This window comes from Eucalyptus grandis, chromosome 7 (assembly GCF_016545825.1).
Source record: "Eucalyptus grandis isolate ANBG69807.140 chromosome 7, ASM1654582v1, whole genome shotgun sequence".
Taxonomy (NCBI): Eukaryota; Viridiplantae; Streptophyta; class Magnoliopsida; order Myrtales; family Myrtaceae; genus Eucalyptus; species Eucalyptus grandis.
In genome coordinates this window covers 35,636,012-35,649,974 of record NC_052618.1, presented here as the reverse complement: position 1 = coordinate 35,649,974, position 13,963 = coordinate 35,636,012, and the positions used below count along the sequence as shown (strand labels likewise).

The window sequence follows — 13,963 nt, the reverse complement described above, 5'->3', positions numbered from 1 at the left end:
TTCGGCGAAAACGTGAGGCGAGAAAATGAAAAGAGATTGATCGAGAGGAGTAAGCGACTTTAGCGGTCGCTCTCTCCGTTTCGTGCCGGCGGATCTTATGGTCTTCGCGGGAGATGCCGCTTGGAATTGCCGCTGGGGCACGTGCGCATCGGAGCGTGGCCCCCACGCTCGTTACAGTTAGATGCAGATCTCCAGGAAAGAAGTTAGTTGGAAGACGAAAGCCGCCGCTGCCCATCAGCTGCCGAGCCGAGCTCCTTGGCCACCCACCTGAAATTTCCCGGTCCCTCTGTCCGTGCGCGGTGAGCCGAGCCGAGCCGCTTCAGCTCATTTGAAAATGGCTACTATATAAGCCCCGCTTTTTCCAACGATCTCTGTCTCTCTCTCTCTCTCTCTCTTTCTCTCTGCGCACATTAACGGCAACAAACGCAACGCAAATGAATACACTCGCTCATTCACCCACTCCAATCCACCACAATGCGAATCTCAAGCGACTTTCTCGACCATCTCCAGTTCGACTTCGGCCGCCGTCTCTCCTCCCTGCCACGCTCAAGCCTCCATCTAGCCTCACACTCGCCCCTTCCAATCCGCGCATCGCACTGCCGACGCATCCTCGGCGCCCCTTCGTGACTCCGTGCCTCAGCAGCTCGAGCCAAGAGCTCCTCCACGATGAGCCTGATGTCGATGCCGGGAGCGACGGCAACGGTGCGCTGGTCACACCGAGTGAAGAAGATAAGCTCCAAGCGGCAGGGGTTGGCACTGAGGAGGAGGATCTCGCGACGAAGAGCCTGTGGAGACAAATCAAGGAGATCATTATGTTCTCGGGGCCTGCAACGGGGCTGTGGATCTGCGCTCCGTTGATGAGTCTCATCTCGACGGCCGTGATTGGCCAGGGAAGCTCGACGGAGCTCGCTGCTTTAGGTTAGTTTGATTGACTGTTGAAGTTCCTCTGAATTGAGCTCGATTCAACTAGAGCTCCATCGGTTTCAGGGAAAAAGGCAAGAAGCTTGCTTATGAGTCTAATCATCAGTGCAATTTTCGAATTAACAGGTCCGGGGACGGTGTTCTGCGACAACATGAATCTTCTGTTCATGTTCCTGTCGATTGCTACTTCGAATATGGTTGCCACGTCGCTTGCGAATGGGGTAAGCATTCCGAGCTTTTTCGATGAATAATTTCTTGTTACGCTGTAGTTTAAGCGCAGTCGGTGACATTTTAGAATTGAGAGTAGAATGATATGGTAGACTTTAGGATGACCAACATGCCTGCTTAACAACATTATTTCTCGTAAAAGTTCAATGCCAAATTTACATCCTGCTGCTGCGATGTACGATTGCTTCCAAGTACCTTTGGCGCATCTCTTTGCAATAAATGTAATCATATGTTTGAGGTGTCCATCTGGTACTGAATTTGCTCCTCCGAGTTAACTAAATAAATTTGTCGCAGAACAAAAAAGATGTTCAGCACCAAATCTCCGTCTTGTTGTTCATTGGATTGACATGTGGGACGCTGATGCTTTTGTTCACCCAATTCCTCGGATCACAAGCACTCACTGGTAATAAGCTGGTGCAGCATTTTTCTCTTCTTCCTTGTTAAAAATGTATAGCAAACTTTGGCATATCATGCATAAGAACTAAGGAACAATTAGCCACTTTCTTTACGTGTAAATTTGTTGCTAAGACAAGAAATTCAGTCTTCGGGAAACTGGGTAAGGCAGTGAACTGACGAGCCCAAACTTGTATACTTTCAGCTTTTGCAGGGGCAAAGAATGCGAACATTGTACCTGCAGCAACCAAATATGTTCAGGTTCATTCAATTTCACTCGTCTTTCCTTTTTGTTAACCAATTGTGATCACTTGCTAGCTCTCTTCTTGTTTGCTTCCATATTACAATATTTTTCAACAATAGTTCAATCTATCCACTCGTGTCTGTATGATCTCCATTGAGGAGAAATGGACAGATTGAGACCATGACAGATGATCCTTCTGAGGACACAAACTAGGTTCATATGTTTCTCTAAATCTATACAAGCTAGATTGATCTGGATGTTGAGTTTTTTGGCTTATTGGTGCATAGTTTAGATCTCATGCTTCCTGTATCTAATCATCTCAAGTTTGTAAATTTTTTCATGAATTCATAAATTACCGCAATGATGATCTTTTGATAGATCCGAGGACTATGAGAGATTGAGCCCATGACAGATGATCCTTCTGAGGACACAAACTAGGTTCATATGTTTCACTAAATCTATACAAGATAGATTGATCTAGATTTTGAAGTTTTGGCTTATTGGTGCACAGTTTAGATCTCATGCTCCCTGTATCTAATCATCTCAAGTTTGTAAACTTTTTCATGAATTCATAAATAACGGCAATGATGATCTTTTGATAGATCCGAGGACTAGCATGGCCTGCTGTCCTATATGGATTGGTCGCTCAAAGCTCGAGGTGGGTACTTCTTATATATGTCCTTGTTTAGTACTATGCAGTGTGCTACATAAGGCACATCGATAAAGCACTTTGTGCTGATTGCTGAGCATATTCACGTATCCATGTTCAAATGTGCTATTCATTGCTAGCAACTGTTGGAAGACTCCTGCATTAGTTGTTCTCCAAGGATCTTTAACATTGTACAATATGTAGCAAGGGTCTGCAACTCTAGCCTCATTTCATATGGAAAGTTTTCGAACATCATAAGGTTACATCTGGGTGATTGTGATATCATACAGAATGAGATACTTTAGCACAATGATTACCGCCCTTAGAACTCTCAGGTTTCTTTAGTTAAAATAAAGCTATTCCTTAGCATCTAGATCTGTGTTTTTTCTTTTGATTCTGTCATCTTCAGGCCGAAGTTGCATGTCTTTAACTGTTCTGAGCTATGTGATAACCATCTAATTTTGAGTTCTGAGACTGGCTGAAACCTCTTGAGTTAAGAATACAGTTCAGATGCTTGTAATTTTGGCTGGCGTATGCAGACAGGAATATTTTGTAGTTGTTGGATATCATTTGTGTCCACGCTTGTAAATGTAGTGTTACCTGATTCTTGTGATGACCGACAAGGATGTGCCGTGCTAGTGATGGTTTGTGATCAAATTGACAAAATCACTCAAAATATTTTTCTCATTGTTATACTTCTAATGGCTTCCTAAATTTTCATTTCAGCCTTGGCATGAAGGATTCCGTGGGCCCCTTGAAGGCTCTGTTAGTGGCCAGTACAATAAATGGAATAGGTCACTTAGTCCTGTGCAAATTGTTGGGTTATGGTATTGTAGGTGCTGCTTGGGCAACAATGGCTTCACAGGTATCCCCAAAGAGCATTTTCTTTTTTCTTTTTGGTGCAAGTCAGGGAATATCACCCAGAAATTTGTGAATGCACAAACAGAACTTCCCCTTTTAGCTTGAATATCATTCAATCCATGGTGATCTTAGTTCTTGATTTTCACTGACTAGTAAATACATGACCATCCAGATTGTCGCAGCATATATGATGATCGAAGCTCTGAACAATAAAGGTTTTAATAGCTTTGCTGTCTCCGTTCCATCACCCAGTGAATTTCTACACATATTTGGGATTGCCGCTCCAGTTTTTGTAACCATGTTTTCAAAGGTCAGCTCCCTTTTACCCGACACATTGTCGTCTATCCCACTCAATTATGAGAGGCTGACACATTGGAGGTGTCTTGACGTTTCAGGTGGCTTTCTACTCACTCATTACGTACTTTGCCACAGCCATGGGCACACACACGGTTGCGGCTCACCAGGTTAATTTTTTTTAGTGCGTTGAATAAACTGCATTGATCGGCTTGCATTCCAATTTTCATGTGGCATTGATGAACTCCGTGTGTATACTGTCAGGTCATGATACAAATGTACAGCATGTGTGTAGTGTGGGGCGAGCCTCTCTCTCAAACTGCACAGTCGTTTATGCCTGAGTTGTTGTATGGAAGAACCCGAAGCTTAGAGAAGGTATTTTCACTTCTGCCTTTATAGATTCTGACATGTCCACATACTGCCTTTCCTCGCACTTCTTGCTTAAGTTGATTTGGGCTGCCCTGAAAAAGATATCTGTGCTAAAGTGACTTAAAAAAAATTCTCAGGCCCGAATGCTGCTGAAGTCTCTTATGATTATCGGAGCAATTCTAGGACTAGTAATATCTGGTATTGGAGCTTCTGTTCCTGGTTTGCTCCCCAATATTTTCACTGCGGATCCTAATGTTATACAGCAGGTTAGTGCTTTTTTGTTCCCTTTTTTTATCATATGAATGGCATAAACTCCTTTTTCTTTCTCATTTGACGGGAAACTATGGTCAATGACTCAATATGCTGATTTTGCTTCTTTAATGCACTCGTTCTACCAAATTTTGGCATCAATCATTTGCCTTGTCTACTTGGCATTTGTTTTCAGCACCGCAGGCACTGTGATAATGTGCTCAAGGTGAAATTTAAGCATCTCAGTAATTCCTTGTGCTTGCTCTTGCAGATGCACAAAGTCTTGCTTCCATTCTTCATTGCCTTATCTGCGACACCTTGCACTCATAGCCTCGAAGGAACCTTGTTGGTAAGTCATGTTACTTTCCAACCTTCTCCACTTCCTCAGTACATTTTAATTAGGTGACAAACGATCTCAAGCGCTCTGGCATGCTATATATGCACATGATTGGCATTAATACCGGAGTACCAGATGCTAATCGCCTGCTTCGCTCTTCAGTGTCATTTAATTCACATTACATGAGAACAAGAAGATAGAGAGATCTAACATCAGAACCCCTCTATTTTACAGGCTGGGCGAGATTTCAAATTTATTAGCCTGTCGATGAGCGGTTGCTTCTCTCTTGGCACCCTTCTGCTTCTGGTAGGGATCTGTTCCTCGAGTTTCTATAGCTTTGCTTTAGGAGTTACAGATTTTTTCTCCAAGATCTTTATGAACTAAAGAATTTCCTTCATTCTCTTCAATATCAGCTTGTAAGCAGCAGAGGATACGGTTTGCCGGGCTGCTGGGGTGCACTCGTCGCGTTTCAATGGGTAATTTTTAGCAATTGCAGATCTTTAAGAACGTCCCACCATTCTCTTCTTACGCACCATTGCTCAAGACTTGTTTTTGATTTTCAATATTCAGGCTCGATTCTTCCTCGCTCTCCAGCGTCTCCTCTCCCCTACAGGGATACTTTATTCTGAGAGCTCAACTCACTTTCAAATAGGGAAGTTGAAAGCTGCTTAATTTCCAACTGTCCACGTGAATCTAGCTACAAATTAGTGAAACTCGAAGGGAGAGCTGTGACGAAGGGTTCTTGCGTTTGCTTCAAGACCCCGAATTAACAGCTTCCTGGGAGGAATTTGTACTCTCCAGACTCCAAATGGATAAGGAGGCTCTCATTCTTTAATGCCGGATGGCCAATAGAAGACTATAAGTGAGCACCGCTTTTGGACCTGTGCTTTTCTCCTGCTAGGGTAGTACAGTATGTTTGATCCATTGGTTTTGTACGTCAATTTATTATGCCCAAGTGTATTCTCGTCTGCAGGGTACTCATAGGGAACAAAAAAATATACTAATTGTTCTTCAAGAGTTCTGGCAGTTTGCTCTGGAAAGAAAACCTTGAACCCAATATGCAGTCCGAAGAAACTTCCGATGTAGTGTCAAGCGTAGGATATGGACATCAACCGAAAGAACCTTGAAGTATATTTATCGATAGGGTTAATAGTTAAAACCCAAACCGGAACACTTATGAATTGCCATGTATCATCCAACTCAGTCATTCAAAGGTAAAATTTGATGAAAATTAACATAGGGTAAATTTGTCATAAATGTATCGGTTTAAGATTTTTTGTAGTTAAAAATTAATTTGAAATACATTTGTCACAAGAAATCCAATTTGGGGTTTTTCTTGATATTAGCCCTTACGGATATTAGTTAGTCATTAGTAGATATAGTAGAGTAAAAATGTGGCTTTTGAGTATTTTCTCTCTTCCCCTCTCCCGAAAATTCTAGATTATTTATATGAAGTCAAAGTCACCAAGAAGAGGGAGCCAAATCAAAATCCTAAATTTATCTTTCTTATTGCCGTCGGTATTAAATACAAAATGAGTAATGACCTTTAGAGTCCTTGAACTTTCCTCATCATTCATTATCTCTAAAACTTTACTATTTGGTTGAATGTCATTCATGAATTTTCTATTTTTTTCTAATGTGATGCGTGTTGATGGTTTAACTTTAATGAATTATGTTGATGTGGTCGTTAATATTACTGAGTGGTCAATTATCTTATTCAATTTAGCCCTTGCCTATATTGTATTTGTTCATTTCATCCTTAAACTATTATAATTTTGTTCTCTCTCTAAAAGCCTCTACTCAGGCATGGTGAGGATTATTAGATTTTCCACATCATAAATTTCAATAACCTTTATCTAGAACTAGTAATTTTCTTCATAGCGCAAAGATAAGGTATGCATTAAATGTGTTAATGTGTTTGTAATAAGCATAACCGTAATGAATGATAAACAATGATAAACATATCAAGTATGAATTGACCCTTTTACCTATTTATGACAAACTTATACACATTTATTCAAGCAATTTAAAATTTTCCTTGTGTTACAATGACATGTCTATTTTTATTTAGATAATTTGAGAATATTCTAAATAAGAGCATAAGTCATTTTATCCAAATATGACTCAGATTGGATATTATTTCGAATAAGAATGTAAAGTACCAAAATCAATTTTAAAAAAGTGTCTTGAGTTCGTCGGCCAACAAGCATGTGACTTTTTCAATGGCAAAAGTAGGGCCTTTTTGTTAAAAAAATTAAATAAATAAACAAAATTTATAAAATTGAAAACTTCAATGTTGATTCGTTCCCTTCTCTCAACCCATTTTCGCTCGTTTCTGTGCTATTTCACAATCTCCGTCGTTGCCCTCTTGAATTGTCTCTGCGTCTCTCTGTCTCCGTCTGCTTAACTTGCCATTCACAAGATCTCAGTGTATCCGCAAAAATTTCTACCTGAAATGTCCTGCATCTAGGGTTTTGGATTAGTCCTTGCCTGCCGCTTTCAAGTTTCAGTTTTCGCCGGTTTCCCATTTCCGTTGGCCTCCGAGAGGAGCTCCGATTTCATCTTTTGCATAGAGTGACCCTCAAAATCGGTTGAGTTTTGCTGGATTGTGTGTTTTGAGTGCTCCGATTTGGAAGTAACAAGGCTACGCGCTCGAGCTATTCTTCAATCTCCAAACCCTCAAGGCCTATCGCCGCCAAATTAGCACTCAACTTTACGCCCGCACATCACCTTGCCCTTTTTTAAAACTTATTTGGATTTTTATACGAAACAATGTCCATTCCGATCCTTTTTAAGAAAATGAGCTTCCTTTAAATTTTTATTTGAATTTCTCTTGCATAAATTTAAAACTGTACGAACAGGTAAATATCTTTATATATGAAAATTCGTATCTTAAATATTTCGTATCGTGAAATCCAATTAATTAACGTGTTATGTTTGGATTTTAGTCTTGTGAGATAATTAAGAAACATTTTATGTTGGGATTATATCTAGACTTGAGACGGTACAATAGAGAGAGAATAAAAGAACAGTGCAAGGACTAAATCAAAAGTATGGGGACGAAACGGGCGACTCCTCACCTCGATGCCATCTGTATCCATTTCCAAATGTGAATGGTTGAGTAATTCGTCCGAAAAACAAGTATAAGAGTAACCAGATGTAATTGCAGAACCAGCGAATTCTGGCCAAAATCATTGCATAGCTTCACATTGATAATAATTTCGTACTAGTACTCTCCATCTGGGAGAAAAGAAGACGCAAAATAGGAAATGATTGAAGGCAATGGCGCTATGTGCACATTGGCATCTCAGATTAGCAGCAGTTTCATAACTCGAAGCTGATCAGAATACTACAACGGCAAACAGCATGATATAATCTCGTTTACTTCCCCGTAATCCCAATTAATGACCGCACTGTTGAATGTTTGGTCTTGCATCAAAACAGGCGCTCCCACAATCCAGATGGCACTCCAAGATGCATGTTGTGTGAAACTTCATTTCCCTATCAGAGAACCTGCCATCACAGAATTAAGTGATGGAGCAAAGGACGATGCGATTGCTTAGATGTTCAAGAGGGATAATTAGACCTAACGATGAGCTGGATATTAAACCCGGCTGCTGCTGCGACGACCACGTCCCACAAGTCTTGACGGTTGGCCTTTCTTCTGCATTTGACCATGAAATGTTCAGGAAGGTCCTCAAATTGCTCCCACTAATTGCAATAGGGATAATGTTTTCAAGTGAACTGAGAGAATCCTAAGATTTTCATTTTTACCGAGAGCAACGGATTGGGGTAAGCTCCTTTTCTAACAAACACCCTGCGAGCCTGCTTCTTCTTCTCCTCCGCCTTCATTTTGGTAATGCTGGGCCTGTATATGATTATGGTCCGACCAATCTGACCAACAACAACTGATCCGGTGACCAACTCCAGCTGCTTCACAACTTCATCTAGCTCACCAGGACAAGTCCTGTGTATTTTGATCTAGCAAGAAGATATGAAACAAATTACCCCCGCTCATCTGAAAACTATCAAATTTTATACCTGAGCTAAAACACTGACAAGTTCAACTTCTACTTATCCATTTACAGATGAAATGCACACAACAACATGGAACTACGGAAAGATTCTTTTACAAAGCGAAATCTAACCATTGGCCGTCACAGACATAGGGATTGTTATAATATAAAGATCCTATTGACCAATCAAACCCAAAAAAAAAAAAAGTATTGAGAAGTAGCCAGTAACTAAACATCAGGGACATGTCCAAAGTGCACATCCAGAACTGAAGAAAATTGGAGGGGGGGGGAGAGAAAGGGGGTGGGGGTGGGTGGGGGCGGCCATCTCAAAGAAATTAGTCAAAGCGAAAGAAGAGTTCCAATCCCCTTAAAAATAGAATCCAACTATGAAGAGAATATTGTCAAATCTTTTGATCCCACTAAGAAGGATCCCCTTACACTAAAAACCAAACCAAACTAATAGCTACAAACATGAAAGGTTTCACCAAGAACTCTCGCAGTAAAGAGCACGGTTTTCCTATACAAACAAAAGATAGAGAATGAGCACTCAATGAAATGAAATTTCACAAAGGTAGACTTGTACAAGAATCCTCAATCAGAAAAACAGTATTTCAAGATAAAAAAGTAGGTGTATCATGAGTGATGATGTCCAACCAGAGTCGAGAATAGAAACATGTAACTCGTCTCATCAGTAACAATTCTTCACCAAAACCCCCAGTCCAAGAACCCAACCACTCCAAGTTTAAGACCAAGAAACCACGGAGATGTATAAAATGACACTCCAAGAATGCTATCATTCTCAGGTATATAAATAAAACCCACTTGATAACAAAGATTAAACTAAACTAGCTAAAACAACTGTCTAGTTTTTGCAGATGAAACCCTTCCCTAGAACTAAAGACACCGAAACCCATCAACCATTGAAGATCTTACCCAACAATTACCCCCTTGAAAACCCGCGAAATGAGAGTGTCATGGTTATTGACCCCAATTTAGTGACAAGAAGAAGAAGAAGATTGCACATTTCCATGTTCATCATACCATATGCTCTTCCAGACCACTCTGAAGTCTACATACAACAAATCTCCAAGCAAAACAAGTAAATTAAAGCACAAAACACTCCTCATCTTCATCCAACACCAAACTAATCCCATCTCAAAAATTCACATCCTCACTCCACACTCCACACTCCACATTCAATCGCTCACAAATAAAAAAGAATTGAACCGTCCCAATAACAAGGGAAGAAAGGAAAAACCGGTACCTTGAGAAGCTCGTTGGCTTCAAGCGTCTCGATAAACGACGCCGCCACATTATCGGTAACCCCCGACTTGCCCACCAACTGACACTTGAGCTTCTTCCCCAGGCTGTGCGCGTACGACGCAAGCTCTTTCTTCTCCTTCACACTCAGATCAGGCACTTTCCCGGCCGTCCTTGGCTGTCGATTGGCCGGTTCTGGCACTTCTTCTTTCTCTTCTTCTTCTAGGATCTCGATGCCCTCGCCTCCGTCGTGGGCGTCGTCTTCGCCGAGGATCTGCCCCTGAGGAACAGCATCGATCGAGGCCTCCGAATGCAGAGAAGGTGTTTGGGTGGATGCCGCAATGGACGCTGACGAGGAGAGAAGACGAGAGGAGGCGAGGCCAGAAGGAACGGAAGAGAAGGAGGGTGGGTTGGAAAGTAGGGCTCGGAATCGGACAGCGGATTTCGAGGGCGACGGAGGTAGCGAAAGTGCGTTCAGCTTGGCTGTGGAGGCTGGGGCAAACTGTGGATTAAGAAATAGACACAGGAGAGGAGAAGGAATCGGCGGTGACGGCGGTTGCGACCAGCGAAGTTGGTGGAGGAGATGACTCGACAGAGAAGAAGATGAAGATAGAGTTGTTGCCGCCATTTTTGCACCGTCTTTCCCGAGCGAGCTATTTGCTTCGCTAGAGATGGTTAAGGTTTAAGGTTACACCTTGGATTGGGGAAAGCTGTAAAGAATTAATTTAACTACATGAAAGCGCAGTTCAAACCGGGTGTTTGGTCTAGTGGTATGATTCTCGCTTCGGGTGCGAGAGGTCGCGAGTTCGATTCTCGCAACACCCCGATATAATTTTCGTTCCCTTTCCTTATACCTTTTTCTACCTAAGAAAAAGTTAACTCGGCGACTGCCTCAACTGAAAGATCAACAAAAAATCAAAAAAAGAAATCAAAAAGACAGAGAGACTTCCAATGTAACCCCCAAAAAAAGGAGAGAAGAAAGTGACTTAAATGTTCTGAAAAAATCTTTAAGATCATATTAATTGTCGTCATCTAGAATCTTTACGATTCTCAATAGTAATGCCGTTGAATTAGATCAATAATAAATGAGAAACTATAAAACCATTTAAGTGTGTTCTGTATATATGAGTAATTGATGATTTCATGATTCGACTTTTTATTGTTTAATACTTCTTTTAAAAACTTGGGTTTATTTTCACTTTAACTAATCCTCATAAATACATACGAGTTGCCTTGTTTGCATCTGTCAAATAATATCTTACTCGCGAAATGATAGTATGATCATAAAGGTGATTCTAAATGATGACAATTTTTTTTTCTTCTCGGCCATTGTCGAAACCATTCAACATAGTTAAAATGCGAAATGGAAAGATCAACTAAAAATAAAAAGAAGAAATCAAAAAGATAGAGAGACTTCCGCTTGAACGAAAAAAAGAGAGAAGAAAGTGGCGTAAATGTTCTAAAGAAATTTTTAAACACCAAACATATTGTCGTAATAAAACAATAATTGCATTAATTCTCTTCACATTGTAATTAAGTGTTCAGCTTATTCGATTCAACATTCTTACCTATGCGTATAATTTAGCAAACTTTACTTTTGCACTTAAAATTGTTTATTGTCTTTCCATTTCAATATCACGTCAACTTCAAATAAAAAGTTATTCCAGAATTTGGTGGATATTTTATAAAAAAATTCTGGTGCAAGACTGTCGCGCATGTTTTTTACATTATCATAATTAATGTTCATAAGCATTTGTTTGGGAATCATTATTAAAATATTTACATGTTAATTTATGCATTTATCCAATAATTTAAAAATTTTAAATAGTTGATAGTACTCTCACAAAATCTCAAATGAGCATAAACTCCTAAGTTTGCAATAGCCCCATGAGAATCCCTATATCCCTTATAAAAACACCTGATATCCTAAAAAATCTCCAGCTTTAACTCTAGTCCCAATCTATCCTTAACTTTCTATTTTTCTTTTTTTGTCTTGTAAAGACTATCATCTTTTACTTGAGTCCCGTATTTGCCCCTGTAAACCTTTCTTCTAAAATCGCCCTTAGTGATCCTATATGGGCAAATTTGAGACTCGAGTGAAATGTTTATGATTATTTACAAGACAAAGAAAGGTTCAAGGCAAAATTGAGATTTGACACAATATGGATTTTTTTAGGGTATTAGACCCCCTTGACCCCTTAAGGGAAAAGCACTAACCTTAAAATTTATGTTGTGGCTTCTATGCATATTTTAACAAAATCTGTTTCATAAAATTCTGGTTGGAAATTATTTTCTCTCTTTTAGCATTTCAATTTAAAATTCTAAAACCTTTCGAAATTTAAAAGTAAGAACATGAAGTTCGTCTTTAATTTATGGTTCATTTATTATTTTAATTTTTTTTAGGAAAATGACCACATTTTTCAGCATTTCTCGAATAGATACTTCTTTCTTCACACAATGAAATTGTAAGTTCTATCAAATTTTCTTTAGTGCACACACCATGCAATATTCATTGCTTTTCCGGAAAGTACACTACTACCCCGTACCTCTTTCTACATAAATCCTTTTTGGGCCTGCACCATTCCTTGCATTTCGCGAATAAACACCTCTTTTTACACATGGTTCTCTTCATGGATGTTAAAAACCAGATTTTCCAAAATAATAAAAATCTCAAATAATTTCATATAAAACATTTTAAAAACCATGAAAAAGTGTATTTCACAACAATTTCACGTAGAAACTTTGCAATTTATATCGCTTTTTTTTAATTATAAAATCGCAATTTATGTTGCATAAAATATTATTACTAACATAAAATTGCAATTTTGCATCATCCCATTAATCTTGCCTTCAATTTGGCCAAAAAAAAAAGATGGACACATGCCCTGAAGGGAACACAAGGGCACAATGTCCGTGCTAATTCAGCATTCGTAGTTGATTTGTTTCTATGTGCCTGCTATAAATCCACAAACTGTGTAGTGTATCATAGAAATAGTTTTTCCTATTCTAGGTAATGATCTGTCTATTTGTTAATTAATATCCCATTCGTTTTCAGAAAATATAGCATTTTTAGAAAATATTTTCTAGGAAGCCATTCTATAAGAAAAAAATACTATTTTCTAATGTTCGATTAAAACCTAAAAATGAAGTGAAAAATATTTTCAGCCATTTAGTATCTAATTTAATTTTGTTTTGTGCACTCATTTTGATCATTTTAAAATATATTTTTATGTTATTTTTATTTTATTTTTAAAAATGCAATTTTCTATTTTCTTTTTAAAAATTAGAATTTTTCTATTATTTTTATTTTTCTTTTATTTTTCGTCTTTCTTTTTCTTTCTTCTTGCCGGCCGCTAGCCATGGCGACGGCCGGCAAGCTTGGCAAGAGGGGGTCTAGGGGTCAAGCCTCGTCATCCTCTAACGATGCTCGAGCGTTGTGATTTGGGAGGCCTCATCGCCTTTTGGCAATGCTCAACAATCTATGAGGCCAAAGCTTAGCCATCCTTTGGTGATGGTCTAGCTCGTCGATGGCCGATCACCGGTCTTCGCCTTGGCTGGTGATCACCAAAGAAGAAGAAAAAAGAAAAGGAAATAAAATTAGAATTTAAAAAAGAATAAAAATAAAAATAATTAAAATGAGTGGTGAAAGAAAGAGTAGTGGGAAAATGTTTTCCCCTTTCGGAAAAGTGAAAAATATTTTCCTTATTTTTGAAGGAGTTTTCTTAATTGGCAGAAAATATTTTTCTCAACTAATTTATTTTCTGTGAAGCAAACACTGAAAAATATGGAAAATATTTTTGGGAAAGTTATTTTTCGTGAAACAATGAAGTTTATACAGTTGGTTTGCTAATATTATTTTTAATATTTCAAGTGAATGATGCGCCAAAAGTAAGTATCTCCATTTTCAAAGGTTTTAAAAGAGTTTAGTACCGCAGTCAAATGTCAATACAGTATCTCTATGTCAATACAAAAAGTTTAATCGCAACAAATAACATTTACATACGAGGTCTTATAAATTTCTACGGAAAAAGCAAGAGAGCGTACTATGGATTATTATCATCATGTTGCTAGTGCGTAAAAAGGAAAATAGGAAAGTAAAAAAGATAGTTATGTTTCATATTATTTGAATAAAATTTACTTTT

At 38.9% G+C, this 13,963-nt stretch overlaps 2 protein-coding genes and 1 non-coding gene across 5 annotated transcripts; 2 read left to right on the top strand and 1 right to left on the bottom strand.

The window, feature by feature from the left end:
• Positions 1–362: 362 nt before the first annotated feature.
• On the top strand, positions 363–5,602 carry LOC104453371 (protein DETOXIFICATION 46, chloroplastic). The gene is made up of 14 exons (XM_010067906.3): positions 363–918; positions 1,048–1,142; positions 1,444–1,552; positions 1,748–1,803; positions 2,389–2,444; positions 3,162–3,300; positions 3,469–3,606; positions 3,692–3,760; positions 3,855–3,965; positions 4,097–4,225; positions 4,480–4,557; positions 4,780–4,851; positions 4,959–5,021; positions 5,116–5,602. The coding sequence occupies exons 1-14, from the start codon at positions 435–437 to the stop codon at positions 5,215–5,217; spliced, it is 1,701 nt and encodes a 566-aa protein (XP_010066208.1). The 5' UTR covers positions 363–434; the 3' UTR covers positions 5,218–5,602.
• A 2,103-nt stretch (positions 5,603–7,705) lies between these two features.
• Positions 7,706–10,495, bottom strand: LOC104453370. Of its 3 annotated transcripts, none has more exons than XM_010067903.3 (4): positions 9,826–10,495; positions 8,320–8,526; positions 8,132–8,209; positions 7,706–8,058 (listed from the first exon to the last, which is right to left on the bottom strand). In XM_010067903.3, the coding sequence occupies exons 1-3, from the start codon at positions 10,447–10,449 to the stop codon at positions 8,150–8,152; spliced, it is 891 nt and encodes a 296-aa protein (XP_010066205.1). In that variant the 5' UTR covers positions 10,450–10,495; the 3' UTR covers positions 7,706–8,058; positions 8,132–8,149. The 3 variants fall into 3 exon arrangements, with proteins under 3 accessions (XP_010066205.1, XP_010066207.1, XP_010066204.1); XM_010067905.3 differs by having other exon boundaries at positions 8,137–8,209; XM_010067902.3 differs by having other exon boundaries at positions 7,706–8,209.
• A 79-nt stretch (positions 10,496–10,574) lies between these two features.
• Positions 10,575–10,646, top strand: TRNAP-CGG. Its single transcript has one exon. It is a non-coding gene; the product is annotated as a tRNA-Pro (tRNA).
• The last annotated feature ends 3,317 nt before the right edge of the window (positions 10,647–13,963 follow it).

What these genes read in the sequence shown, in the direction of transcription:
- LOC104453371 (XM_010067906.3), top strand. Translation starts at nt 435, where the DNA reads ATGAATACACTCGCTCATTCACCCACTCCAATCCACCACAATGCGAAT. An exon ending in GACGGAGCTCGCTGCTTTAG is followed by an intron (nt 919 to 1,047) that starts GTTAGTTTGATT and finishes TCGAATTAACAG; the next exon opens with GTCCGGGGACGGTGTTCTGC. An exon ending in GAACCCGAAGCTTAGAGAAG is followed by an intron (nt 3,966 to 4,096) that starts GTATTTTCACTT and finishes AAAAATTCTCAG; the next exon opens with GCCCGAATGCTGCTGAAGTC.
- LOC104453370 (XM_010067902.3), bottom strand. Translation starts at nt 10,449, where the DNA reads ATGGCGGCAACAACTCTATCTTCATCTTCTTCTCTGTCGAGTCATCTC. An exon ending in AAGCCAACGAGCTTCTCAAG is followed by an intron (nt 8,527 to 9,825) that starts GTACCGGTTTTT and finishes TCTTCTTGCTAG; the next exon opens with ATCAAAATACACAGGACTTG. An exon ending in ACCCCAATCCGTTGCTCTCG is followed by an intron (nt 8,210 to 8,319) that starts GTAAAAATGAAA and finishes GGTCAAATGCAG; the next exon opens with AAGAAAGGCCAACCGTCAAG.